Raw genomic sequence first — 26,145 nt, 5'->3', positions numbered from 1 at the left:
AATATTGATTTGGGGGTTTATATGAATGTGTTTCTGAGGGGAACTGACTGTCTTCAGAAACGTTTAGATGGTATTTTCTTTTCATCTGGTCTCTGTATAGTTCATATTAAAGCAGTGTTTCAGCCCTTTGTTTACAGCGGTAACCAAGGAAACGCCGTATATGGTGTTCCAGAAGCGCCTCCTGCTGTCAGAGAGAGAATCTGCGTCTCATTCAGAGCTTCTGCTGTTTGGTTTCTTCAGGCATGTAGCATAATTTCACAAAGCTAGTCAGAACATTCTGTTTTTGCTTCAAATTGGGTTATTATTAAATCAAATTATGTATATGAAATTATATAAATAAATGATATGAAATGATATGTATATGAATTATATAACTAAAATTAAATAACTAATTACAGATTTAGGCTAAATAAAGATGTCAGTCTTTATTTTTCTTCTTTTTAGGAAACAGATCAAAGAAAAAATAAACAAAGTCTACTGTTCCTAATATTCTGTATGTTGCTCAAAAACAAAATATATTGTGTCCAGCAGTTTTTTTTTTTACCTAGTCATTTAAAAATAACACATTTTAGAGCTGTAATGACAATACCGTGAAACCGTGATATTTTTGCTTAAGGTTATCATACCGTCAAAATCTCATACCGGCCCATGCCTGGCGCACAGATACTAGAGAGAGCAAGCCATCAACGCCATGAGTCGGATGGCACCGGGTTAGCCGCGAACTAATCTGATCCTTCTGGACAATCTCCTCAATCGGACAGAGTGGACGCATTACATGCAAACAGATTACATAAGAAGACCTCTGACTGAGAGTCAATCACGACAAGGGCTTGCACCTGACATCTTGAGTTGAGGCAGGATACACATGCACAAAGGAGGGAACACAGCACTTTTTGGCTACAGTGAACTTGATATAATACGGTTCCACCAGCATCTTTCCTCAGTAAATGTGCTGTCAGATCAGGTCACTGACATAAACTCATCGCCTTTGAATTCCAGAAGTTTTCGCAACACCTCAATTTCGACGTAAATCACTTTTGAACACTATGTTTCGTTTTTAAACAAGAATACACAGAAACCAAGAGAGAAATATAAAACAATTAAAGGAAAACTTCTTAAAGTACCTAAATGCTTTGAGGATAGCAAGATACTTCCTCACCTGTGTATTTTTCCCAATGTTTTTCCTGCCTGAGCCTTAAAGCGGTCTGGACGGATCTCCATCCTCGCGACTTCCGAGTCCGACCGGTGTGCTCCTGTTCCGTGCACCGTGCACCGTGCGCCTCTCTCTCTCTCTCTCTCTCTCTCTCTCTCTATGTTTTTCCTGCCTGAGCCTTAAAGCGGTCTGGACGGATCTCCATCCTCGCGACTTCCGAGTCCGACCGGTGTGCTCCTGTTCCGTGCACCGTGCACCGTGCGCCTCTCTCTCTCTCTCTCTCTCTCTCTCTCTCTCTCTCTCTCTCTCTCTCAGATTTGCATTACTATCTGTAGTTCAATTATCCCTCGGACATCCCCCGCTCTCTCTCTCTCTCTCTCTCTCTGTGTCCGTGGTCCAGAATATATTATAGCCTAATAATATATATAATATGCTAACACAATAGATGTCTCATAAAGCATAAAGACATTGACATATTTTTTATATAATCAATAAAAGCATTTTTTTTAGCTGCTACATTCCTCATGTAACTAACCTTTTATAGTCTATAGTAGGCTATATCGCACAGTCTGTCACTTGTAAATAAAAGTTGTGTTTGAGAGTTTCTCAGCATCGTGTGATGGTACCTTAGGTCCCTGTGTGAAAGTTTATGTGCAGTCTATCGCCACCCTGTGTTTACTACAGCGATATAGTGTATTTGCAGATTTAAATAATACTGATAATTTGGCAATTCATTAATAATGCAGTTATACAATAATTATAACTGCTTGCCAGATAATGTAAGATTTCATATAGCCTCAAATCTAAATCAACCGGTTTTCAGGTCAAATTCTTATTTTCATAATAATAACATGAAAACAGACTGAATCAACCTGTCTATATTTTTTGGATGGTTACACAAACAAACATTCTTTTAGGTTAAGGATAAGGTATATCAGGTAAAAATAGCTCACAAAGGTTTTCACTTCGTACAGATGGGTTTTTAATGTTCCACATATAATAAATATTTCACAAGGTGTAACTATAGAGTCTAAAGAAAATTTTAGAGGAAAATAGTTAAATTGTTTAATATTGTGTGCATTTTCCCTGACATTATTAAGAGTTTCATTTATTTCAGTTTCATTCTGTTTTCCTTCAATTCTGGTCTGAAATCCGTTCTGTCTTAAAACCCCTTCGCAACAATATTTATTATGAAAACTATAAAATTCATCTTCTAAAAATATAGTGGTAAACTAAATAAATATTAATGAAAGAAATGTGCTCTCACATCTATGACCAAAGAACTTTTTATTTGGTACAGACAATATACAGTGACTCTTCAGCATGGCACAAATTGTGATGGTAATTACAAAATATTGTTTTTGACACACATACACAAACACTCTAAAGTATCCAAACTATTCTGTATGTATTCTGTACTGTCAAATTACATTACAACAGAAGTGAATGAATAAAAAGAATACTCACAAATGAAGTAAACATGCAAACACCTCCTATAATGTATACACACAAACCCAAGCATGTTCAACAGCATAAACGTTTTTTTAAAAAAAAAGCTTTCATGTTTAGTCTAATGACTAAAACCTCTCTTGATCAGTCTAAAATGTAGACTAAAATCTTTCTGGTCTGAGACGGACCAAAAGCTGAGCTTTCCCACCCCTAATAACCATCAAAGGACCATGAAATTAATCTGTAATCTGTAGTATTTGTGTTCACACACCTGATTCAAGCTGAGGATCCACATAGCAGTCATTTATTAACTGTTCTGCATTGTTTTTCTGATCCCACAATGTGACCCTGGACCACAAAACCAGTCATAAGGGTCAATTTTTCGAAATTGAGATTTATACATCATCTGAAAGTTTGTTAGGATAGGACAATATTTGGCTGAGATACAACTATTTGAAAATCTGGAATCTGAGGGTGCAAAAAAAATCAAAATATTGAGAAAATCGCCTTTAAAGTTGTCCAAATGAAGTTCTTAGCAATGCATATTACTAATCAAAAATTACGTTTTAATATATTTACAGTAGGAAATTTACAAAATATCTTCATGGGACATGATCTTTACTTAATATCCTAATGATTTTTGTCATAAACGAAAAATCTATAATTTTGACACATACAATGCATTTTTGTCTATTGCTACAAATATACTAGTGTTATTTATGACTGGTTTTGTGGTCCAGGGTCAAATATGTAGATATATTAGGAGTGGGTGGGTGATGCTCAACCATGAGCTGTGCTTTCTGTTTGACAAAGTAGCTTTAACCTAATATTTGTGCAATCTGCGGCATTTGATAGTCAGATCATTTATACTATCATCTGTGGCTTTACTAAAAATATTGTAGTATTTTACTGTCACTGAAAACTACAAAATAATTTGTGTACTTAATTTATGTCTGACATAACTGTTGACTTTTCATGTAACTCTATTAATAATATATAACACAATTTCCTCTTGATATTATAACCATTTCCAGGCTAAAACAAGCTTATTAAAAAAGTTAACGACTAATATTTTCATACTCAAAGAAACTTTGAACCTCTAAATACCATTTCCTTGCAGAAAAGTATACACAAATATTAGTATTCTAGTAACATTTATAATTCTGATACATCTTTTAAAACGGCCTCCACCAGCTATATTCTGTATGATATGAGTGTAATTTCATGATGTCCTTTGGAGAAGCTGTAATTTGATTTTAATTCTAAGTGTGCATCTTTCTTAGAGGAATAGTTCACCTAAAAATGCTGAAAATTGCTGAAAATTTACTCACACTCAGGCCATCCAAGATTTGCAGTGAATGGGTGCCGTCAGAATGAGAGTACAAACAGCCACAAGTGATCCAGTCTTGTGAAGTGAAAAGCTGCGTGTTTATGAGAAAGAAATTAATGAAGATGGTTTTAACTTCAAATCTGTTCCAAATTCATCTACATGTTGAATGGCCTGAGAGTGAGATTTTAATTTTTGAAAGTGAAGTGTGGTCCCATAATCTGAATTTGTGCTCTACATTTAACCCATCCAAGTGCACACAGCAGTGAACACACACACCCAAAGCAGTGGGCAGCCAATGCTGCAGCACCCGGGGAGCAGTTGGGGGGTTTGCTTGACCTTTGCTCAAGGGTCTCACCTCAGTCATAGTACTGAGGGTGGAGAGAGTGCTGGTTATTCTCTCCCCCTACTGACAATTCCTGTCAGACCTGAGGCTTGAACCCACAACCTTCGGGTTACAAGTCCGACTCTCCATCCATTAGACCACAACTGCCCTCATTTTGAACATTTTGGGTGAACTATCCCTTTAAGAGGCACTTTTGGTATAGAGCACATCACTACAGTATGTACATGTGGGGATTCAAGAACAAAGCAATTCAGTGATTGGTGCACTTGCAAAAAGTGTCCCTCTCAAATAGGGCTTTGACTGACTAATATGTTTCATGAATGTTCATTAGCATAATGAGAATAAATGGAGTCCGCCTCCCTCCACTCCATTAAAAAAACTCCAATACTGATCGATAAATAGTCTTTTCGTTTTCTGCTCAAACACCTGTTGAATTCAATTTTGTCCCTGCATTTCCTTACAGCCCAGTGTCTTCCTCTTCCTCTCCCTCTTCCTGTTGCGGGAGCAGCCTGTAGTGTTCAGCACCCAGTGGAAGGAAGGTGGAGCGCGGCCGATTCCTGTCTTCGTCCAGTGGGGAGTGATGGTTATTCGGCTCTGGCTCAGCAGAATTGCATTTGGAGTATCGTTCTCTTGGAGGCTCAATCTCGCCCTCCTCCACTGGTAGGCTCCGCCCACCTCTGAGGAAGGAGAGCAGGTAGCCAATGGGCACGGGGAGAGATGCTACGATGATTAGCATGGAGAGCATGACCAGAGCCCATCCAGGATACTCGAGGCTAGTTTCAGATCCCTGACAAAGAGACATACAGTCACCACACTTGGGTGGATAATCTGCAGCAATATGGCAAATGTTTTTGTTCATACAATAAAAGTCAATGGGGTCCAAAACAACATTGTAGCCACTTGACTTTCATTGTACACCACCATGCAATGTTTTTAAAGAAACTAATAAATTTTTTCTATTCATCAAAGAATACTGAAAAATAAAAAAGTATTAAGGTTTCCACAAAACATTTTGTTTTCAACACTGAAAATAAGAAGAAATGTTTTTTGAGCAGCAAATAAACATACTAGGAGCATGTGACACTGAAGACTGCAGTGATGACTGCTGAAAATTCAGCTTTGAAGCACAGGAATAAATTACATTTTAAAACATATTAACATAGAAAACAGCTATTGCTAATGGTAATAATACTTTTTTTGTTGTTTTATTTACTGTATTTTGATCAAATAAATGCAGTCGTAATGAGTACGAGAGTCTTCTTTCGAACAGCAGCATATGTGTAAAAATACCAAAACTTTTTTCAAAATATATAAAGTCATACAGGTCTGAAAAAACATCAAGGTGAGTAAATTATGACAGATTTTTTTTCTTTTGGCCCTTTAAAGGATTAGTTTACCCAAAAATAAAAATTCTGTCATTAATTACTCACCCTCTTGTCGTTCCAAACCCGGAAGACCTTCATTCATTTATTTCTGGACCTTGACCGCGATAGTTGCATTGCTGTCTATGCAGGGTCAGAAAGCTCTCAGATTTCATAAAAAATATCTTCATTTGTGTTCTGAAGATGAATAGGTTAGGATTTACAGGTTTTATAACGACATGAGGGTGAGTGACAGAATTTTAATTTTTGGGTGAACTATCCCTTTAAAGGTATCTACAGTCATCATTCTTTTTTTTTTTTACATGGAAGTTAGTTTATAATGGTCCATCTCATTTGAGAGTGTATAATACCGTGGTGTGGTTCCAAGCTGTGTAAGTGGGCCGTTTGAAGACCATACGGAGAAGACTAGCAGCCAGCAGTCCCACCATGCCGAGCAGACACACATACTTCCACAAATAGCAATAAATCACCGGAGGGCGCCAGTGCAGCATCACCTCCACATCATCCAAGAAACTGGAGAACAGCAAATACAATGATGTTTAAAAAACTACACACGGCCGATCACACAAACCATATTAACCCCAAGATAATCATCTTAGAAATCTATCATCTCACCGATCAGCACCGTAAATCCACGCCACGCTGAAGGTTTCAAAAACCACAACGATGATCAGTGGCAGTGTGGCAGAATAGTCATCAAACATGGTCACAAAATAGTTGCCACTTCTCTGAGTGAACAGCAGGCCAATGAAGAAGCCCAAGATGCAGCTACACACTGCAAATGATACAAATGATACAGCAAAGTTATGTGACATTTACAGCCACGTCACAATATCCTTTAGTATATGAGCGTGTCTATTTGTGTGTACCCGTCAACATGGTCTTGTGGCGCCCGAGCACTCGGAAGTTGTCCATGAGTGGGGTAAGAATCCCCTGCATGGTGCCAAACATGGTGGAGAGGCCTAAATTCAGCAGCATGAGGAAGAACAAAGTCGACCAAAATGGACTTGCTGGAAACAATGCCATCGCCTCTGTAAATGCTATGAACGCCAAACCCGTGCCCTCCACACCCTAAGAGAAATAGAAACAGGATCAACACAGATGGACTCTTACAACCAGAAACAGTTTCATTATGATAGTGAGACACATTTGGATACTGAATATGCACTGAAGCACATACATACAGTATATGTGAATCCCACCTTGCTCATTTCTCTTTCCAGGTCACAGTCAGTGATGTTTGACCCTAGCAGGGTTCCATAGTGGCTGTACCATTCTCTGTAGTCTTGAAGAGTCACTGATTTGGGGTCTGAAATGTTGAACCATGGCCACCAATGCTCCGACGAACCTGTTGTTGCCATTCCTGCCATCCTGGCCACATTACTACAGAGTGATATTAACATTACATGTAATATCAATATAAAGAAATTGTGAAATCATTTTTAGTAACAGAGAAAAACTATTATCTGGATCTATTGTATATACAGTGCCCTCCACTAATATTGGCACCCTTGGTAAATATGAGCAAATGTGGCTGTGAAAATAAATCTGCATCTTTATCCTTTTAATCTTTCATTCAAATTTTTTTTTACAATTCTAGCATATCATTGAAGTAAAACAATGGGAAGTGTGGGCGGGGGGGGGGTGTCTCATAATGAAATAAACGTTGTTATGAAGAATTCCTAGGGGTGCCAATAATTCTGGCTATTGGAGAAAAACATTTATTTCATAATGTGAGTTTCCCCCCACTTTCAAATTGTTTTACTTCAATGGAAGGTTATACTATTGTGATTATATTTTGTAATGTTCAAATAGTTATAGTTATTTTAAATTGTAATAATATTTCACATTATTACTGTTTTTACTCTGAATTTTTTCAAATGTAGCTTTGGTGACCATAAGAGAATTTGTTAAAAAAAAATTTAAAAAATATTACTGATCGCAAACATTTGAACAGTGATGTGTGTCTATTTCATAACACTTTCATAAATTAAAGTGAGAGATACAATTGTATTTCAAGCAAAAAAGGAGGAAAATGAACACAGATTCTCACTTACGCTGCAACACAATCCAAAGCAATGTTCTTAGCTCTGAAACCGAGGACCACAAAGACAACCAGAGAGGCCAATACTGAGGTCATGAAGTTGATGCCTGAGACCATGATGGCGTCCCGGTGGCAGTTGTTATGCACAGGATTGTAGGACGAGTAAGCGATCACAGAGCCGTAACCCAGACCCAGTGCGAAGAACACCTGTGTAGCAGCCTGACGCCACACCTGCACTTCCCCCCAAATCTCCAGCTAATAAAGACACGGAGGAATAGACTATGATTACACAATCACATTTAGATATTGCATTTGATGGGAGTGAGCTCTTGTTGTCACCTTAGGATAAAACATATATTTGATGCCCTCTACAGCGCCGTCCAACATGGCCCCTCTGATTAGAAAACAGATCAACACAGCGTAAGGGAACACAGAGGAGAAATACATCACCTAAAGAAAAGAAGAGAGAGATCATGAACTTTTTATGTTTTGATTTCACTATGAAACATCTGCTGAATCCATTTATTTACAAGTTTTGCCAACAATTTTGACAAAAACACACTGGGAACCAAATATCCCTTCAAGGATACTAAAACCTCACAAAAATAGCAAAACACCAACATTGCCAGGAAAATGGCTTGATAAAATTCTTTATTTTTTACAATATAATAAGCTTTGTCTGAGGTTAAGGGATAGAAAATATAATTCGCTCAGTAACAAACAATAGATTTACAAGAAAAGTCTCCAACATGATAGAGAAACAAACATGTGTGCATGTTATACCTTAGCAGAAGACTTGATGCCCTTGATCATTGCGAGACACACTAAAGCCCAGGCTGCAAGCAGGCAACCGGTCATTATGGGGTTAAACTCTCCTGACTGATCTATGGAATCTGAGATATCCAGAGCCTTTCTGAACCAGAAATATGAGGTAGGAGAGCTTGACGCACATTCCTTCACTAAGACAAGAAGATGAGATGTGTTACAACACAGCCGTACAAAAACCCTTTATATCAAAGTCACGCAATATACAAAGAGTATAATTATCAGGGATGTTTGTGAGTAACTGACTAGTGAAGTGCTCATTAGAGGATTGCTAACAATATAAAAAAATTTTCAATATTTGAATAGAAAAACTGATTTTCCTTTGTGCCTTTGCCTAAGGCAACAACGAAATGCATTCTTCCATTGAACCCTTGACCTAAAGTTTGAATACCGTGTGTTTTACTGTTATTTTAAAAACTTGATGTTTTCATTACTGCATGCTGTGCGTTTAATTTTCCTAATTTTATTTATTTTTTTCATATTTTATTTGTTTGTTCATTTTTGTTTTTTGGAAACCGTTATTGCTTATATAATACTTTAAAATAAAACTAAATATAAATTTCACATACATATATTATTTGAATATATTTTCATGTGATGGCAAAACTGACTTTTCAGCAGCCACTGTCACATAATCCTTTAGAAATCATTAAAATATGCAGATTTGCTGCTCGAGAAACATTTCTTATTATTATCAATGTTTAAAAGAGTTGTGATGCTTTAAATTAAACTTATTACTTATTTTCAGGACTTTATGATGAAAAGAAAGTTCAAAGGAACAGCATTAATTTAACAATTTTTGTATTATAAATATCTTTACTGTCACTTTTGATCAGTTTAATGCATCCTTGCTGAATAAAAGTATTAATTTCTTTAAAAAAATGTAAAAAAACTTTATGACCTCACATTTTTGAATAGTACTATGGTAAGAAACTAATTACTCATTTTATGTGTATATGACAAGTGGCAACCTCCCCGTCTCTCTCCTGAAGCCAACACGGAAGTGACTAAAACTGCAATTCATCGACTGGCCGCTAGAGGCTGGCTCCAAAAGGGAGTCAATCCCATAGACTCCCCATGTTAAAATGCCCAACTTTACAGCAGGAAAAAATGTGTTTACAGCCTGGTTCAAAGAGTGGTTTTGGTCTATATAGCTCATTTTGAGGGGGGTGAATTTTTTTTATAACTCATCCATTTAAATTATGTTAAGCCTTAAAGTTCTGCATAATTAAGGGCGTGGCCACTGGAGTGACAGGTGGATTTCCGCTGCTGTTACCACCGTCGAGCTAGGTGGGCGTGGTTTCAGCAACCAACTCCCGCCTCTTTGCCCATTTTCGATTATCCGGGAGTGACGTGCGGTGATGCGCTGCAAAGATGGCGACGGCCTGCTCCGCCCACTTTGAGCTTCAAAAACTCTCTTCAGAAACCAACGGGTGACGTCAAGGACACTACGTCCATGTTTTTATACAGTCTATGGTATATGACTACAAAATGACTCGAAATGGCCATTTCAAGTGATTATGTGTTTGTGAGCAACATACCTGTCTGGTTTGAGATCATATCTACAGGACACTGTTCCCATGGCAATGGATACTGGAATGAATTCCCCATATAGAACAGAGACCAGGCAATGATCACATTATAGTACAGGGCCACGAAGAAACAAACCTGAGAAAAACAAGAGCAGCATGAAAACGCCTGTGTAGATGTATCATTTTAAACTGAACAGAATAGTCATTGTCATTATCTTTACTGGTTCTGTTACTGAAAGACAAACTCAGATAACCTCACATATCGTGTAAGATACCAACATTATGGAATTTATGGTCTTACTGACAATCTGATACTGTTATCATACAAGCACACATACAGTGGGTACGGAAAGTATTCAGACCCCCTTAAATTTTTCACTCTTTGTTATATTGCAGTTCATTTTTTTTCCTCATTAATGTACACAGAGCACCCCATATTGACAGAAAAACACAGAATTGTTTACATTTTTGCAGATTTATTAAAAAAGTGAAAAATTTAAGGGGGTCTTAATACTTTCCGTACCCACTGTATGCAAAAGCACACAGGAAATCCTCTTATATTTTCATACAGAGAGGAAATACTCCCATTCCTCACATACAAACACAGAATACATATCAACATGCGTGTATAGATTGCAGCTACTTTAGAAACACTTCTCATAACAGTGAACTAAAGCTGGCTGCGTTTTTTAAAGCCTCAGAATAAAACGGACACTTCTGTTTTGACAATTCTACCCAGCATGACACAAATATTTTCTCTAAATGTTCTAATTTTATTGCATCAGCCACAAAATATTTGTGGCTTTTTTGCCTGTATACAGACACATATCCTATTTTAAAGAAACTAAAGCCCATAAATCAAGTAAAACAAAATCCCATGTCATGTAACCACTCGACGAAACATGACACCTTTCAGCTTGTTTTAAATATACACTCACCAATAATATCTCTGAAAAAATGTCAACACACTATTTTTGTCTATCTTTGTTATAATGTTTACTATGCACTGGAAAATATATATATATATATATATATATTAATGTGTACACACATGTCTACATGTATATTTCTATGCATATACGTATACATAAGCTCAATGTTATAATGCAATAAAATCATTTTCTTCAAGTACTAAAATATTAGTTATTCTCATATAGAGAGTGTTTTACCATGCAGCTGGAGTAACCGATGCCGGCGAGGCGAGGTGAGATGTGCTTCCAGACCCCGATGCTGCCCTGACGGATGCTCTGCCCAGCGGCCAGCTCCATGAAGAACAGAGGAACCCCGATAATGAGCAACAGCAACACATACAGTAACATAAAGGCACCTGAAGACAGAGAGTGTGTGATTACGTTAACAAACAGCTCAATTTCACAAAGACATACAATAAACAAAAGTACCCACCTCCTCCATTTTGGTGGCAGAGATAGGGGAACCTCCAGACATTGCCCAGGCCAACACTAAAGCCCACCTGAGCGAGCACATACTGCAGCTTACTGTCCCACGCTGGCCTGTCGTCCTCTGGCCCATCAGCACCCGCAGACCCTTCTTCATCTGCCGCCACCAGAGCCGTGTCTGATCGACTCTCAGCCAATACACTACCATCCTCATCATTGGGCAACGGCGGCTTCTCCATCTAGAGAGGACACAACATTTGTCACTAAATGCTGGAAAACATGAACAATGACCAGTCAGTCTTATTTTAGTATGATTCATATACTAATATTTCGAATTAGATTTTATTTTATATTTTCTGTTTTCATTTTAATTTTAGTTTGTATTAGTAATGTTGTTATGTGTCCTTGTCATTTTGATTTCTCTTTACCTTTCATTTTATTTCAGCTTTTAGCAATTTTACTACTTCAACTTACTTATTTTAGTTGCATTTCAATTTTTGTTGCATTTTAAAATGTATTTTTGTATTTTATTTCAGCTTTATTTCTATTAATGAAATCCATTTTTAATAGTTTTAGTTACCAATAACAACACTGCTTCCAGCGTAGCTGCTTGTTTTAACCATCATGGATAAAATGGTGAAACGATTCGTTTCTATAATGTTCCTTTCAGGTTCTCAGCAATTAAATTGTTGTCAACAGAAGGTCTAAGACAGTGACGTACAAGAGAAAAGAATATGTTCAACATGATGTTCACAGTACATAAGACACCTTCCTGGACAAGTACACCCATTTCGCAGAAAACCACGGGGAACCGCTAACCCTCTATTTCTCTTCATCTATCTCTCCACTTCGCTGTATTTACCCCTCTCATTTTTTCTTGGACTCTCTCCCTCTTCCCTGGAGAGAAGTGAAAGGATTCATTGTGTTCTTTATGTAAGTTGGAGTGAGTAAAGTCAAAAAGTCAAAACCAACTTGCCATCTCCCTGGTTCCCTCCAGCTATCACTTTTCTTCTCACTTCAAGGTAAACAGAAGATTATGGTGCAGAATGTACAACACAGAGCAGAAAACCAGAGTGAAGAGAGGCTAAATGAATTAGTTGCCTTATATTATGTATAGGTCCATGTGCTTGTTTTATTCAACATAATGCATTTAAAAAAAACTTGTAATAATTTATTTTAATCTCTTCTTTTATTAATATAAAATCAGTTTGTTTTATTTATTTATGGCATACTTTCACTCCTTCTTTGTCCCTAACCTGTACAGTACTGTATCTAATTCTCTTTATCTTAGAAATAATCCAGACATTCTCCAGTGGAGATAAAGAGCTCAGCTGAACACAGGCGAATGACAAACATAGAAGTGTGTATGCTTGGTGGCTTAAAGTCTTGTTAATTTGACAAATAATAAATGTTTGCATACAGATCAGGCCAAATATTTAAAAGTAAACAGAAGACAACCACAGCTACAGCCCGCGAACACAATTCCAGCATCAGAGTCCCGTTGGTTCAAAACTAATTTAGTCAAAAACTGTATTTCACATGATTTTCAACATACAGAGGCCCTCCTTGTGATTGTGAAACACACAACCAGGACTGTACAAGAAAATTTAGGCCAGTTAATTGCTGTTTATTTCAACAGCAACAGCAATTTATTATTTGTTTCCAAGCTAAGGCTCCAGAGAGATGGGAACTTACTTAATGTTCGGAAATAAATTACAGTATGTGAAGCACAAATGCAGTATGACACTGACGTAATTAAACAGCTGTAAAAAAAAAAAAAATCAAGAAAAAATGTATTCTATGTCATACCGTAGCACCATACAAAAAAACACTGTTATAATTTATTATATATTAATTTATATTCAAATATATTTTACTGACAGTGTTATAGTAACTCATTTAGTTGGCTAATTTAAAGTGAAAAGCACTTCAAGTACTGTACTATAAACTGTAAAATGTTCATGTAACCTCTAGTCCAGCGTGTGAAGTTATTCTACCTCACAAGATTAGTATTTTGTGAGCAAGTAGTACTAGGGATACAAAGGTAATCTGATCAAATTTCTATATCTCCCCTTTCTTACAATGTACATATGTCTTGTTAATTATATGACACTATGTTCACTTAATGATACTATTTATTATGAAAAGTGCTATACAACACAAAGCATTTGGAAATTTTTATTATTTTGTCTCCAGGATTGACGACATACATATCTGGTAACAATTTTGCATCAGTGTTCTTGTTTTATTGTAAAAAATAATGCCTACGCTGGTTATTCTATGTGTTTTTCCTTGTATGATTAACAATAAACAAATAGAAATTTAAAAAAGAAAGAAAGAAAAAATCGTTATGAAAATATTTTTTAATTGAAAAAATCTCTAATATTGGGTAAATATATAAATATATTTTCAACATTATGTTTTAATACATTTCGTTGAGTGCAATGATAAATGACAGACTTGTCTTTATAATTCAATGCTTTCCAAAGTATAACTGGGTCTGTATGCATGAAAATGCATGTCATGTATATAGTTGCCTTTATATTTCATGAAAGGGGATCATCATATTTGCAGGTATTAAAAGGGTTTAAAAAGTTTGAAAACCCCTGAACCGGGGCATAAAGTCATGCATCTGCATACAATTTCACAGCTAAAGAGGCCATTCATGAACGCTACTTTATCAGATAAAAATGCCATCTAAACTATTCTGAAGACAGTCGGTTCCCTTCAGAGACACATTCATATAAAACACCCGCGACGCGTTTTGATTTTGAAACATGCAGTGCTCATGTTTATTCAATGAAGTCAAACGCCACAAATAAACCAATGCATGGGAAACACTGGTAATGTATATCGAAATATCGGAAATGTGTTTAAAAATCGTATCACCGTTATTGAAAAAAATTATATCGCGATACATATTGATATTGAATTATTGTCCAGCCCTAACATATGGGTAAACTTTGACTTGAAAGAGTCAGGTCTAGCACTATTTACCCACCATATGAAGAAGGGCCCAGCTCGGGGATCTAGTAGTAGTAGTATAGATTTTAATGCCATGCCAGCATCTGAGCCTACAAAGTTACATAAATACAAAGGTTGCATAAATATAATCAAATAAACTAACAAAAAGAAAAATATACATGATGTTTTACATTTACATATAATAAAAATCAAAAAATTATCTGGTAAAATCTCACTAAACAATTCCTTAAGTGAGCTTAATACATAAAAATAATGTTTACTTGCAAAACATACATAGAGTTGGGTCTTCCTCTGGGATCTAAGCACTCTCCACTGTGAGAGTGGAAAAGTACAGATGTCCAGATCCCTCTCTTTAGCAAAGACAGAGGGAGAGAGCATGTGAGAGAAGGAGAAAGAGGTGTGTTACTGCGTCAGAGCTGAGTTGACTGACAAGCGGACTTTGTGAAGTGGAAAGTTTTCAAGGTGTCCGACGCCTCTATGATGATCTTGTGACATGGGGAAAGTAAACATCTCATCTCTCTCTTGTCTCCATGCTCTTGCATGTCTAGGTAGATGTTTGGCACGACTACTCTGCCAATTACACAATAAAGAAAGACAAAAGCTAACTAAAACTAGTGGGAAAGTGAACAGATTTTCTTTGCCTCGTTGTTGATCCTCCGAGTGCCTTTTCTACAAGTGCCAGTGACCTGCCCACTCAACCAGTTATTTGATTCGGCTGTGCTATTTTTCTGTGCCAGTCTTGTTTGATTTCATTTACGCAACTGTGCATAAGAGAACACATGCCTATGTAGACAGTATCAACACCACTGACTGAAATATTGAAATTGACACCCTCTCCTTTGCTCTCACTGTCCATGTGGGTACCCACACTGTTTATATTTGTCAGCTTAAAAGAAGCAAATTTTTACTTGTGTTTCAGGGTAAGAAAGATAAGAAACAACTTCACGTAAAAAACACAACTTCACATATTACAGCAACTAACAACAAGTCCAATGTTACGATAAAACTAAATGTTTTTGTCTGCAACAAAAGCTGGCCGTTAATCTTTGTTTTTGAAATATGATTAATGTTTCTGAAACTGTATAAATTATTTATTTATTATTTGGTATTTTTATGGAAGTTTGTATAAATATTCTATATGATTTTCTAAATTGTGCAGCACTTTGTGTCAACTTCTGTTGTTTTTATTGTGCTATATAAATATATTTTGACTTAAAGTTTAAATTAATATACACAAGGTACATTTTTGGCTGAAATATTCTGCAACATCACCAGCTTGGAGCAAATTTGGCAGCTGATGGTATTTTAGGAACATAGGAATTTTAGGAATCCAGGAATATAATATATCACACACCACCAATGCATTTACACTCATTGTTTCTGCCTGCAAATAAACTGTAAATACTGATTAAAGACAGAATTGATTATAGAACCAATTTAATGTATTAAAGACCAAAATCAGTGACTGAGTTAAAGAGGTCATATGATGCTGCTAAAAATAACATTATTTGGTGTAATGAAATGTTTATGCGGTTTAAGGTTCAAAAAACACATTATTTCCCACATAATGTACGTTATTGTTTCTCCTCTATGCCCCGCCTTTCTGAAACGCATCGATTTGTACAAAGCTCATCGTTCTGAAAAGCGAGGTGTGATGTGATTGGCCAGTTATCCAGTGTGTTGTGATTGGCCGAATACCTCAAGTGTGTGACGGAAATGTTACGCCCCTTGCCACACTGTGATGCCCTGTCCGGCTGGAGCGACGAGACAAAACCAATAAAACCCATTACAAACGAGGCATTTGTTGCATCCAGTGGGGACATAATTACAGATTATAATGACTTAAACGTCTTAAATGTCTTTTTACGCGTTGTGTTGCATCGCGCCGCGTAAACATAAAACCATGTCTGTATTTGTGATCGGAGAAATGACAAACAACAAGCGCTACTCTACACTGCTCAAAACTCGCTTTTGAATCATCAGTGGGAAATCCTTTAAATATGAAAGCTTACTTACTTAGTGTGCCAGCATTATTTGTCAGAACACCGGCATTTTAGGCTACTCTCCCAGGAAACATTCCACATCCTCCGTAAAATGCACTGCACACATCTGAATATTTGGGTTAAACTGTTCTGGAACAGTGTTGTAAATACAACTTAACCACTGATTTGTAGTCGTGTCCTCTTTTGGAAGACCAAACAAAGTAGTTTCGCTTTCACAACAAAACACAGCGCCTTCACGACATGGCGGCCGCAACAATACTACAGTGAGAATCAAAGTTACGCCTTCTTTCTTTGCGTGCACATTTGGGCGGCGTTATGCAAATCTTCCCACACAGTGACGTAGACATGTGGGGGCGTGTTTAAACGATCCGTTTTAGGAGGGCGTGGACAAGTCTTAACTTTTATATAGAATATCTCTTTGGGTTTGAGACTTTAGTCTTTGCAACTTTAGGGATCTTATCTATTCACGAACAGCTTGTAACACGCCAACGAGAAAGGAAAACTTGAAATCGCATCGTATGGCCCTTTTAAAACTTTTCTGCAAAGTCTCAAATGCAACTGGACACAATTTGATCGTTTCTTACTCGTTTGTTTGGTAGAAACTAGTGAGAAAATAAGAACTTCTAAGGTAATGCATCCAACTCCTATCCACACATGCGTATGTTAAGGAAACGGTTGCAATTCAGCTGAAAAGCTCTCGCTTGCAGCTTATGAGAAAACTTTCAGCAGTTCTTTGACTCTTACCTTGCAGCCCGTTTCAGGGGGAGTTGCCTTGTAGTAGTTTTTGTTTTCTTCTTAAACCGCTAATCTTCGACTGGCAGCCTCTGTGTTATAGATTCAGCTAAAAATCCAGTCGTTCAGATCCACTGCAGTATTTTTACCCCGCTCTTGGGTTGGCTGGGGGATCGCCAGGTTGGAGGGCTCGCCTCCGAATGTACAACTTTGGTAAAAGGCATACAACGCCAGACCCTGACGTTGTGTCGGGTGCTCTGTCATTGGAGAACAACTCGTGAGCTTTTTTACTTATGTTGTAACGTGCCCTCCCCCTTCTTGACAGCTCTTTGTGTCACATTACAGAACACGCGGAGCTCCCCTTTTGGGGTCTGCATTCTCTTTATCAAAACTTTAGTCTTTGCACATCTACCTATATAAATACCCTACCTATATAAATACCTACAACGTAGTAAGTGTATAAAGTCCCTTAAACTGATTTTAAATCACTTGGGGAGCTGCTGTGGACAGTAAAACGAGAGTTATGAATGGTAAATGTACGACCGCTAAGCTCCATCTCGCGCCACGACTCTTGTTTGTATTTTGAATAAGCATGTTGTTCATATGCGTTGAGAGCCTATAGAAAGTATGTGGGTACGCATAGATACTACATCTGCTACAAGAGCAGAAGTGAAGAAGCTAGTTCTTGCAAGAAGAGGCACGTTTACAGGCATAAGACCACTCATTCTTGCCAAGAAGGCCCATTGCCATTTTTGACACACGAGGGCGCCATTGCCTTACCTGATGCTTTCTAAAAGTATTCTGAGCATTATCAGTGTTATTATTGCTATCATGTTTCTTTACTGAAAGGCCTTAAGAGTTATACGGACATGGGCATTATTCTGTATTATTTTGGGACGGGTGATAGGGTTTACATCATGTCTGGGATGAAATTGTGAAAGGCTGACAGTTCTGGAGATTCCACTTGAACCCACTGAGTCGAATCTTTTGAATCATTCAGTGATTCGTTCAGTTTTTCTGCAGGCACTGCATTCCGCTGACTTGCATTCATGCGCGTGTGACATAGGGAGACCAGAAACAAGCTCATTAGAAAACACTTAGTTTGAATCTTAGTTAAGTTGTATGCGGTGTCATTATGTTGTTTCTTGTACTTTTTTTAAACAAAAGTTTAGGGAATATTGCTTGATAATTCGTATGAGGAGAGGACGACATCCCAAACAAAGATGCAGGGTTGCAGTGTCCAATAGTATCCAGTTTTGTGAAAAATGGACAGAGCTGGGTAGATTACTTACAAATTGTAGTCCGTTACTGATTTCAAATTACATGACAAAAATGTAGTTAGTAACGTAATCCATTACATTACACATTTCAGGTAATAAAATCAGACTACTTTTTAGAATCAGATTACGTTTAGCTTACTTTTGACCTAACTCACATTATAGGATAAGTGCATTAAACATTACATTACATCAAAGGTTTCACATGAGGTTAGTAAATTAACTGTAGTTTTTTTTTTAATGGAAAGATAATAATTAATTAAATAATTAAAAATTAAAATTAAAATAAGTCATTTTAAAATAACATCAATCAAAATACAACACTTACTAAAAAAATGAAATTTTTAATTTGTTTACCTGCATGTCATGTGAACGTCAGAGAACCGTGAACTTGCAGATGTGATACTTAATTGTTTAAATATTTATTCTAAAACCTCAGGGGTAAGTGCATATATTAGGTGAAAGATGTTTATATGACATGCCTGAATAACGTAAGAAATAACGTGAATTTGTGCATTTTAATGTATTTGAAAGACAAAAGCCTTCCAAAGCTATGTGGTTAAATAACCCACTGACTCTGAGTGATCATTTAAATAAAAATGTATGCGTTCATCAGTAGTTGATGAAATGTTTAAACACTTCTTGAACCTGAAATGATTTTTGTAAATCCACTGGTCAAATGCTGTGAATGTGCACAAAACGGAAGTATAGAAGTGGTAGGCTATTTTAGAAAGGACATTTTAAAAGATTAAAAAGAGAAATTAGGAAGAATAAATCAATTATGGATAATTTATTGCTATTGTGTGAATAATATGTAATCAACAAATTAACTGTAGTCTGATTGTGAGTATATTAAAATGTAATTTACTCTAATTACAAGTACTTAATTTTTGGAATCTGATTATGTAATCCAGATTACGTGTAATCAGTTACTACCCAGCTCTGAAAATGGAATTGATGAAAGACTGTACTTTCCACAGTCTAAATGTATGAACAAAAGCCATAGAGTGTGACACCATATCCTGTTAGGTGTCCTAATAAATTTAGCATGTTTCCCCAGTAGGTGGAGATAAGCTAATCTTTTTGAGTGAATCATTGAATCAGTTACTCAACCTGTTCGCTAAATACACAGAAGTTCTTCACGAACGAAACAAGCCTTTCTCATTTTTATTTTTATTAAAAGTTGCGCATCTACAAATCTATTTAGAGACTGCAGAATAAGTGTTAAATTAATCATTGCTTTAAAGATTCAAAATGCAGATTTGTAAGGTACAGTGCAGCACTTTGAATGAGAGGAAAGAGGAAATGTAGGTACAAAAAGTGTCATGTGAAACTTGATTCACAGATCCTGGTAGGATGAACAGCATTTGTGCTCTACTTGGCAAGGCGTCTGAGGCAACAGACAGAATTCCTATCAAAATGACACAATCATTGCAAGTGAGAGGTTATGTAAGCGTGGGAGTGTATGTTTATTATTTACTTTGTGTGTTTTGAGAAATTCTTCTATATACCTTCTATACCTCTTCTTTACCTAATGTCTAATAATAGATGTCCTTATTTTTAGCATGAATAATAAATAGATAGTTTTCCAACAACTGAGCAAGCTACAGAGATTCATAAGAATAATAAATATTTCATAACAATGAGATATGATTGCTTAAAAAAGCAAAGCAACAACAATACATTACTAATATAATCTATGCATCAAAAGCTTTGCAGTAAGATAATATCACTCTAAATGTATTGGATGCTGACAGCAAACACCACATAAATTGACCTAGACTCACGAAAATACTTCAAATAGCTTAAACACTGAGGTATTTTTACACATGTGAGTGACAGGAACAGTGGAAGAGAAGAAACTAAAGATAGAGGGAGGGCATGAGAAGAATGACAGATCTAGACAAACAAGCTTAGCCCGAACACACTGCACTGAAGCAGTGACTGATGCACTGCTGAAGACTCTGTGGCTCGGTGAGTATTTCATTTATGTGTCTTTATGTGTTAGTACATATGTTTATGTGGTGTTTTACACAATATTTTTAAATATTTTCCTTTGGGCTTCTCAAAGTTTCTTATAAAAAATCTTATCTCTGTGAAGATCTTGTGTTTATTGTCTCGCAGAGGAATGTAAGAGGAATGCAGTCATCAGACTGTATTAACACACTTCCACCCAGGTTTCTATGCTCTTCATATCCTGAAACTCAGGAGAGAGAGAGAGAGAGAGAGAGAGAGAGAGAGAGAGAGGGAGTCCAGGCTTTCTTCAGGTTAAACAGATCAACTTGTTTTTCTTGTTCTTGCATTTCTCTATTAGGTGTAAACAGAAGATGTGACATAAGGAGGTGCACACATCTAACACACGGTAAGACTTTTAAACCAGCCATTTAAATCTTTATAAGAATGCCATGGAAATCAACACTTTATATTAAGACTAGCAATTTAGGCAACAGGTGTATATTATGATTTTATGGTCACACATGCAGATGCTAGTTGCGATGCATACTGGTAACGAATGCTTTTCCCTGAAGAACTGGAAAGTATTCACTCATCTATAGCAATGTTCAATGCATTGTAATCTCATATCTAAGAGCTATATTTTGTGTCTTGTACCTATTCTTTGGCGATACAATGACATGACAGTGTGAATTCAAACAAGTCATTGAATAGATCTCTAGCAGCTAGAATAATAGCAGCTGTGTTAAAAATCCTGGGTGGCATAGATGTGGCATAGATGCTGCCACTCCTCCTAAACTACACAAGAGTGTTTAGTCAATGCAGTGATTTTGACATGGCGATTGTGTTGGGTTCTTGGAAATTTCTACTTCTACTTAGAATATAGTCGGGGTCCAAAAATCTGAGACCACATTGGAAACCAGGGATTCAAAATCTAATCTAAACCTTGAAATAAAAAGGATTAGGATTTTGAAACATTTCAAACATTAAATTGAGAATTATTATGACATAAAACGGAGAACAAATGACTTAGATTCTACACTATTTCTAGGTCACTAATCAAATAACTACATTTGTGACATTGTGATTATTACTATGATCATGTGATTATTACTATGATCATGCCATTTTGTATAGACAGTAAGATGTTCTTGCCTCCACTGAAGTATACAGTGTTCTATGGATCATCTCAAATCATGCTGAGGAACATGATCACTCATTTTTGCACAAACCTTTTTTTGCGGTCTATTGTCTATATTATTTCATTTATTTATTTCCAACCATTCATACATTTTGCAAACTGCTTGTCCTATATGGGGCTGTGGAGATGCCGAAGACTGGCATTTATTTAAAACTGGAAAATACATACAAAAAAGTGTTTTAACAAGTGGTCTCAGACTTTGGAATCCATCTGTAAAAGTTGAATTGCACATTTTAATGACTTTTTTTTTTTTTTACTGTTAAGATCCTGAAAATAAATATTCAGAGACTCTTAAACAGCTCTGGTGTGACCCCACAACTAAGAAGCTAATTGATCATAAAGATCTGACAAGCATTTATTGGTTTCTACTAGTTGGAGGCCATAGCTGTGACTGAGCTAATGTGCAGTAATGTATTGGTTATGTGTGGAATGTCAACCTTCTCATTGTCTTAAACAATGAAGGAGTGAAACTCTCAAGCAATCCTGCCATTCATTGAGTTTGTATGGCAAAAAAAGAAAAATCTGAACAGGCGTGTCTTAATTATAGGGAGTCCTAAAGCTTATTTTATGAAACCATTAAACCATATAAAGTGATTCTCTCAGGCTCCTTAGCATAGTCGTCTCACTTTTTTGTCTGCCTGCCAGCTCAGTTGAATAAAATTCTGTCTTCAGTTTCTGATGTTTTCTCCCCAATGGTCCACTACCCAATAATCCTCTTTGATAACTGGGTTGTGGTAGCATAATGCTGTTTAACTGAAAGTTTAGTCCCACGTAAAGTGGTGACCAAGGAACAGCAGGTATAATTTAAGTAGATTTAAAAATTCAGACATTATTTGTTCTCTTAAATGCATTTAAAAAGCCACATACCTGTCCAAGCTTTCCATGGTTTTGTTGTTATTGTGACTCATCAGTGTACAGCTGAACCATACCAGACTTGACATTGACTGTGTGTGAACTGTCAATTGGATGACAGGAATTTTTATCACTGTCAATATAACTTTCTTTGTCTTTTCCATTTCCATTATTTCGCTCTGTAAGATGGCTGCTCCCCCAGTTATCCCCAGGAGACAGTCTAAGTCTACAAACGACACAGCTGCTAACTCACATCCCATAGGTGTAAATGCATGTGTGTATATGTCTATTTTCTGTTTGTCTGTTTTATTAAAAAGATACGTAATAACGATACATATTTTTGACTACTTATGTAAATTTACACACACACATACACACACACATGTTGGTATTGGTGGTTTACGGGGACTCTCTATAGCATAATGATTTTTATACTGTAACCCTACACCTAAGTTTACCCCTTACAGAAAACTTTCTGCATTTTTAGATTTTCAAAAAAAGTAATTTAGTATGTTCTTAAGCCTTTTGAATCACAGGGACATAGGCAGTGTCTTCATAAACCACCTTCACATTGTAATACCTCTGTCATACCCATGTATATGTATACATATTTATATATAAATACTATATTTCATTGCTCTATATTTGCTTATCTTAGTAAATGGAGGAGACAGAGTGAAAACAGATACACATCTGATGCATGCACAGAGAGAAGTTGTAAGTATGACTGTTAAATAGGACACTTACTGTTGAATAGAATGCAGACCTGAAAAATTACAATTTAGTTTTGTAATAGAGGAGACCAGGGCTAGTTGTCACACTTGTTACACCTGTGAATATTTCTGAAGGTGATTCATTTTTTTTTAAAAGAGACTAAAATTAGGGTGTTTTAAACACACCCTAAAGTATTTTGCAATCATTTTCAACATTATTGCTCAGAAAAAAAGTTGAATGCACGTTCACCTTTATAAGTTGTCACTTTAAAACCTGCCATTAAACAGATACTATACTATAATTAGTAAAACAACAAAGATAAAAAGATAAAGCAATTTATAACAAATGTAAAACATAATGTTAAAAATATGAAACTATTGTTTTACAGTAGTTGTAATTAAGAAACTGTATGAAATTGCAAACTGCTAAAACAACATGACAACTTACCTCAGTAAAATTGTGACAGCTTGCATTGACCTGAAAAATATGATGTTACTGGTATTTTAGTTTTAGTGAAAAGACTAATGAAAGTGCTTGAACCACTGTGTAGCACTGCGTTTTTGTAACTGAACTTATTGCTTAAAACTTTACAGTTTACTCTTTTTTCATATCCCGCTCTTGTAGGAGTTGGTGAATCACTGTTTTGCTGATGTGGAGCGTTTCATGGCCCGTCTTCAGGAGACAGCAGAGGCTAAGAACATTCTAGAGCAACAGAGCATTAAAAAGAACAGCAAAAAGAATGAAAAGAAGAAAACCAAGAAGAAGAAAGAGCAGGATGGTGAGAGAGATGCCCCCAATGATCTCCATTATTCACAAGCCTATCTGAGACCATCAGAAACATAGTAAACCTTAAAGCATCTATGTTTGTAGATGACCCTCTCACACAAAGGGTGACGCCGCCATCAGAACAAGAGTTTGTGGATATTTTTCAGAAGATGAAATATTCTCTTAGTCTTCTGGTAAGGTGACGAATTTGACAAATTTGACTTAATCTTGCATTTCAACCCCCAAACTTGGAGAATATTTTCTCCAATTATTGTTATGCAGTTGTGTTTGGTTGCTTGGGTAGTAGAGCAGAAATGACATATTTAAGAACTTCATAAAACTGTTGTGCTTGACCCGTGTGTGTGTGTGTGTGTGTCTTTATTGTAGGATCGCCTGAAGATGAAAATCTCAGAGCCAACCTCAGAAGAACTCTTGCACCATGTATTCATCCCTTTGCACTTGGTAAGAATATTAAACACACACAGGAGACATATAGAGAAAACACCCAAACTCTTAACATTCATATGCCTAATTTAAATTATATTAGTATATTAGAACATAGAATTGGCAACATAGGTATAACTTTCTCTAACTTTAACTGAGAAGAGAAGAGAAGTTACTTTTTTTCCACAAAGTAAGGAAAGAATTTGTAATTGCCATATGTTGTATATGGTTTGTTGTATGTTCACCAGATGGTAAAGACCACAGGTGGTCCTGAGTTGGCAGCAACAGTCTCCAGCCCCGCTATGACCAGTGGAGCAATCGCCCTACTACAGCAGAACCTTAATGAACAAGAGAAACCACTGTGGAAGTCACTCGGCCCAAACTGGACCGTGCCATAGTCAGTAACAAAACTGTAGAATTTAAATTTGAATGGAAATTATACTCTTAGAATACATGACCAAACAGATACCTGCTTTGAGTTTGAACCTCACTTATAAATGGACAGTTCACCCAAAAATGCACATTCTGTTATTATTTACTCACCCTAATGCTGTTCCAAACCTGAAAACTTTCTTTCTTTTTCATTGCACAAAAAAGAACACAACATAAGTTGCTCTTTTCTATAACACAGCCCTGCTTCTTTAAAAAAAATGTAAATTGCTGATTTACAAAAAAAGGCTTTATGTTACCTAATTTGATTATGCCAAGTAAAAATTTTTTTACAATTTATATTAAAAAATAAAAACTATATATATATAGATTAATAATAATTCATGCATTTAGTAGATGCTTTTATCCAAAGCGACTTACATGCATTTAGTAGATGCTTTTATCCAAAGCGACTTACAGTGCATTCAGGCTATACATTTTTTACCAGTATGTGTGTTCCCTGGGAATTGAACCCATGACCTTTTGCGCTGCTAATTAGGGCTGTGCCCTGCTTTGAGTTTGAACCTCACTTATAAATGGACAGTTCACCCAAAAATGCACATTCTGTTATTATTTACTCACCCTAATGCTGTTCCAAACCTGAAAACTTTCTTTCTTTTTCATTGCACAAAAAAGAACACAACATAAGTTGCTCTTTTCTATAACACAGCCCTGCTTCTTTAAAAAAAATGTAAATTGCTGATTTACAAAAAAAGGCTTTATGTTACCTAATTTGATTATGCCAAGTAAAATTTTTTTTACAATTTATATTAAAAAATAAAAACTATATATATATAGATTAATAATAATTCATGCATTTAGTAGATGCTTTTATCCAAAGCGACTTACAGCATTCAGGCTATACATTTTTTACCAGTATGTGTGTTCCCTGGGAATTGAACCCATGACCTTTTGCGCTGCTAATTAGGGCTGTGCGATTAATCGAAATCGAATCGAAATCGCGATTTGAGACATTACGATTTCCTAATCGCAAAGCCTGCGATATGGACGCGATATTACTTTGTTCCAGAGCATATGCATGACTGCCAGCCTTGAGTTGCAGTCTTACTAACCAATAGAGTGAGCGCACCTCCGTTCTCCCCAATCAGCACTGCTCTAGCCAACTGAGTAAACACCCACCATTTCATTTTTTTTTTTTTTAACACAGAAAGCGGGAGAGAGACAGAGTGGGATTGTGGCGTCTACTGGGTCAGATCTATAGTTAGGCAAATTAAAACTAAAGAAAACCGTATGCAACTTAAGCTTCGAAATGACAGACAACGAACAAAAAAGGTAATTTCCAAGAGCTGCATCACAGCCCATATCAAAAGCTCC

The 26,145-nt window shown here is 36.4% G+C and overlaps 3 protein-coding genes across 3 annotated transcripts in view; 1 reads left to right on the top strand and 2 right to left on the bottom strand.

Annotated features, from left to right (window-relative positions):
- The window catches only part of LOC107567502 (vesicular glutamate transporter 1-like), a 17,384-nt gene extending 16,090 nt beyond the window's left edge, over window positions 1-1,294 (bottom strand). The window contains exon 1 of the mRNA XM_016253203.1: window positions 1,160-1,294. Within this exon, the coding sequence (XP_016108689.1) occupies window positions 1,160-1,221 (62 nt within the window). The 5' untranslated portion in view covers window positions 1,222-1,294. The remainder of the gene's footprint in view (window positions 1-1,159) is intronic.
- Window positions 1,295-4,263: 2,969 nt separating this feature from the next.
- slc6a16a (solute carrier family 6 member 16a) lies at window positions 4,264-17,415 on the bottom strand. The gene is made up of 12 exons (XM_016254545.1): window positions 17,188-17,415; window positions 11,463-11,694; window positions 11,228-11,385; window positions 10,068-10,194; window positions 8,485-8,660; window positions 8,041-8,151; window positions 7,715-7,956; window positions 6,860-7,040; window positions 6,527-6,728; window positions 6,273-6,432; window positions 6,008-6,170; window positions 4,264-5,062 (listed from the first exon to the last, which is right to left on the bottom strand). Exons 2-12 carry the CDS (start codon window positions 11,692-11,694, stop codon window positions 4,733-4,735), a joined length of 2,082 nt encoding a protein of 693 aa, XP_016110031.1. The 5' UTR covers window positions 17,188-17,415; the 3' UTR covers window positions 4,264-4,732.
- A 3,342-nt stretch (window positions 17,416-20,757) lies between these two features.
- Window positions 20,758-26,145, top strand: part of LOC107567476 (epidermal growth factor receptor kinase substrate 8-like protein 1) — a 10,975-nt gene continuing 5,587 nt past the window's right edge. Inside the window, exons 1-7 of the mRNA XM_016253173.1 lie at window positions 20,758-20,814; window positions 22,645-22,732; window positions 23,117-23,175; window positions 23,797-23,950; window positions 24,043-24,131; window positions 24,325-24,399; window positions 24,630-24,778. Coding sequence (XP_016108659.1) covers window positions 22,645-22,732; window positions 23,117-23,175; window positions 23,797-23,950; window positions 24,043-24,131; window positions 24,325-24,399; window positions 24,630-24,778 — 614 coding nt within the window. The 5' untranslated portion in view covers window positions 20,758-20,814. The remainder of the gene's footprint in view (window positions 20,815-22,644; window positions 22,733-23,116; window positions 23,176-23,796; window positions 23,951-24,042; window positions 24,132-24,324; window positions 24,400-24,629; window positions 24,779-26,145) is intronic.

The sequence above is a fragment of the Sinocyclocheilus grahami genome, unplaced genomic scaffold (genome assembly GCF_001515645.1).
Source record: "Sinocyclocheilus grahami isolate Dianchi unplaced genomic scaffold, SAMN03320097.WGS_v1.1 scaffold27.1, whole genome shotgun sequence".
Classification (NCBI taxonomy): Eukaryota; Metazoa; Chordata; class Actinopteri; order Cypriniformes; family Cyprinidae; genus Sinocyclocheilus; species Sinocyclocheilus grahami.
The sequence above is the reverse complement of the archived record's forward strand: the minus strand, read 5'-3'. Positions and strand labels throughout refer to the sequence as shown.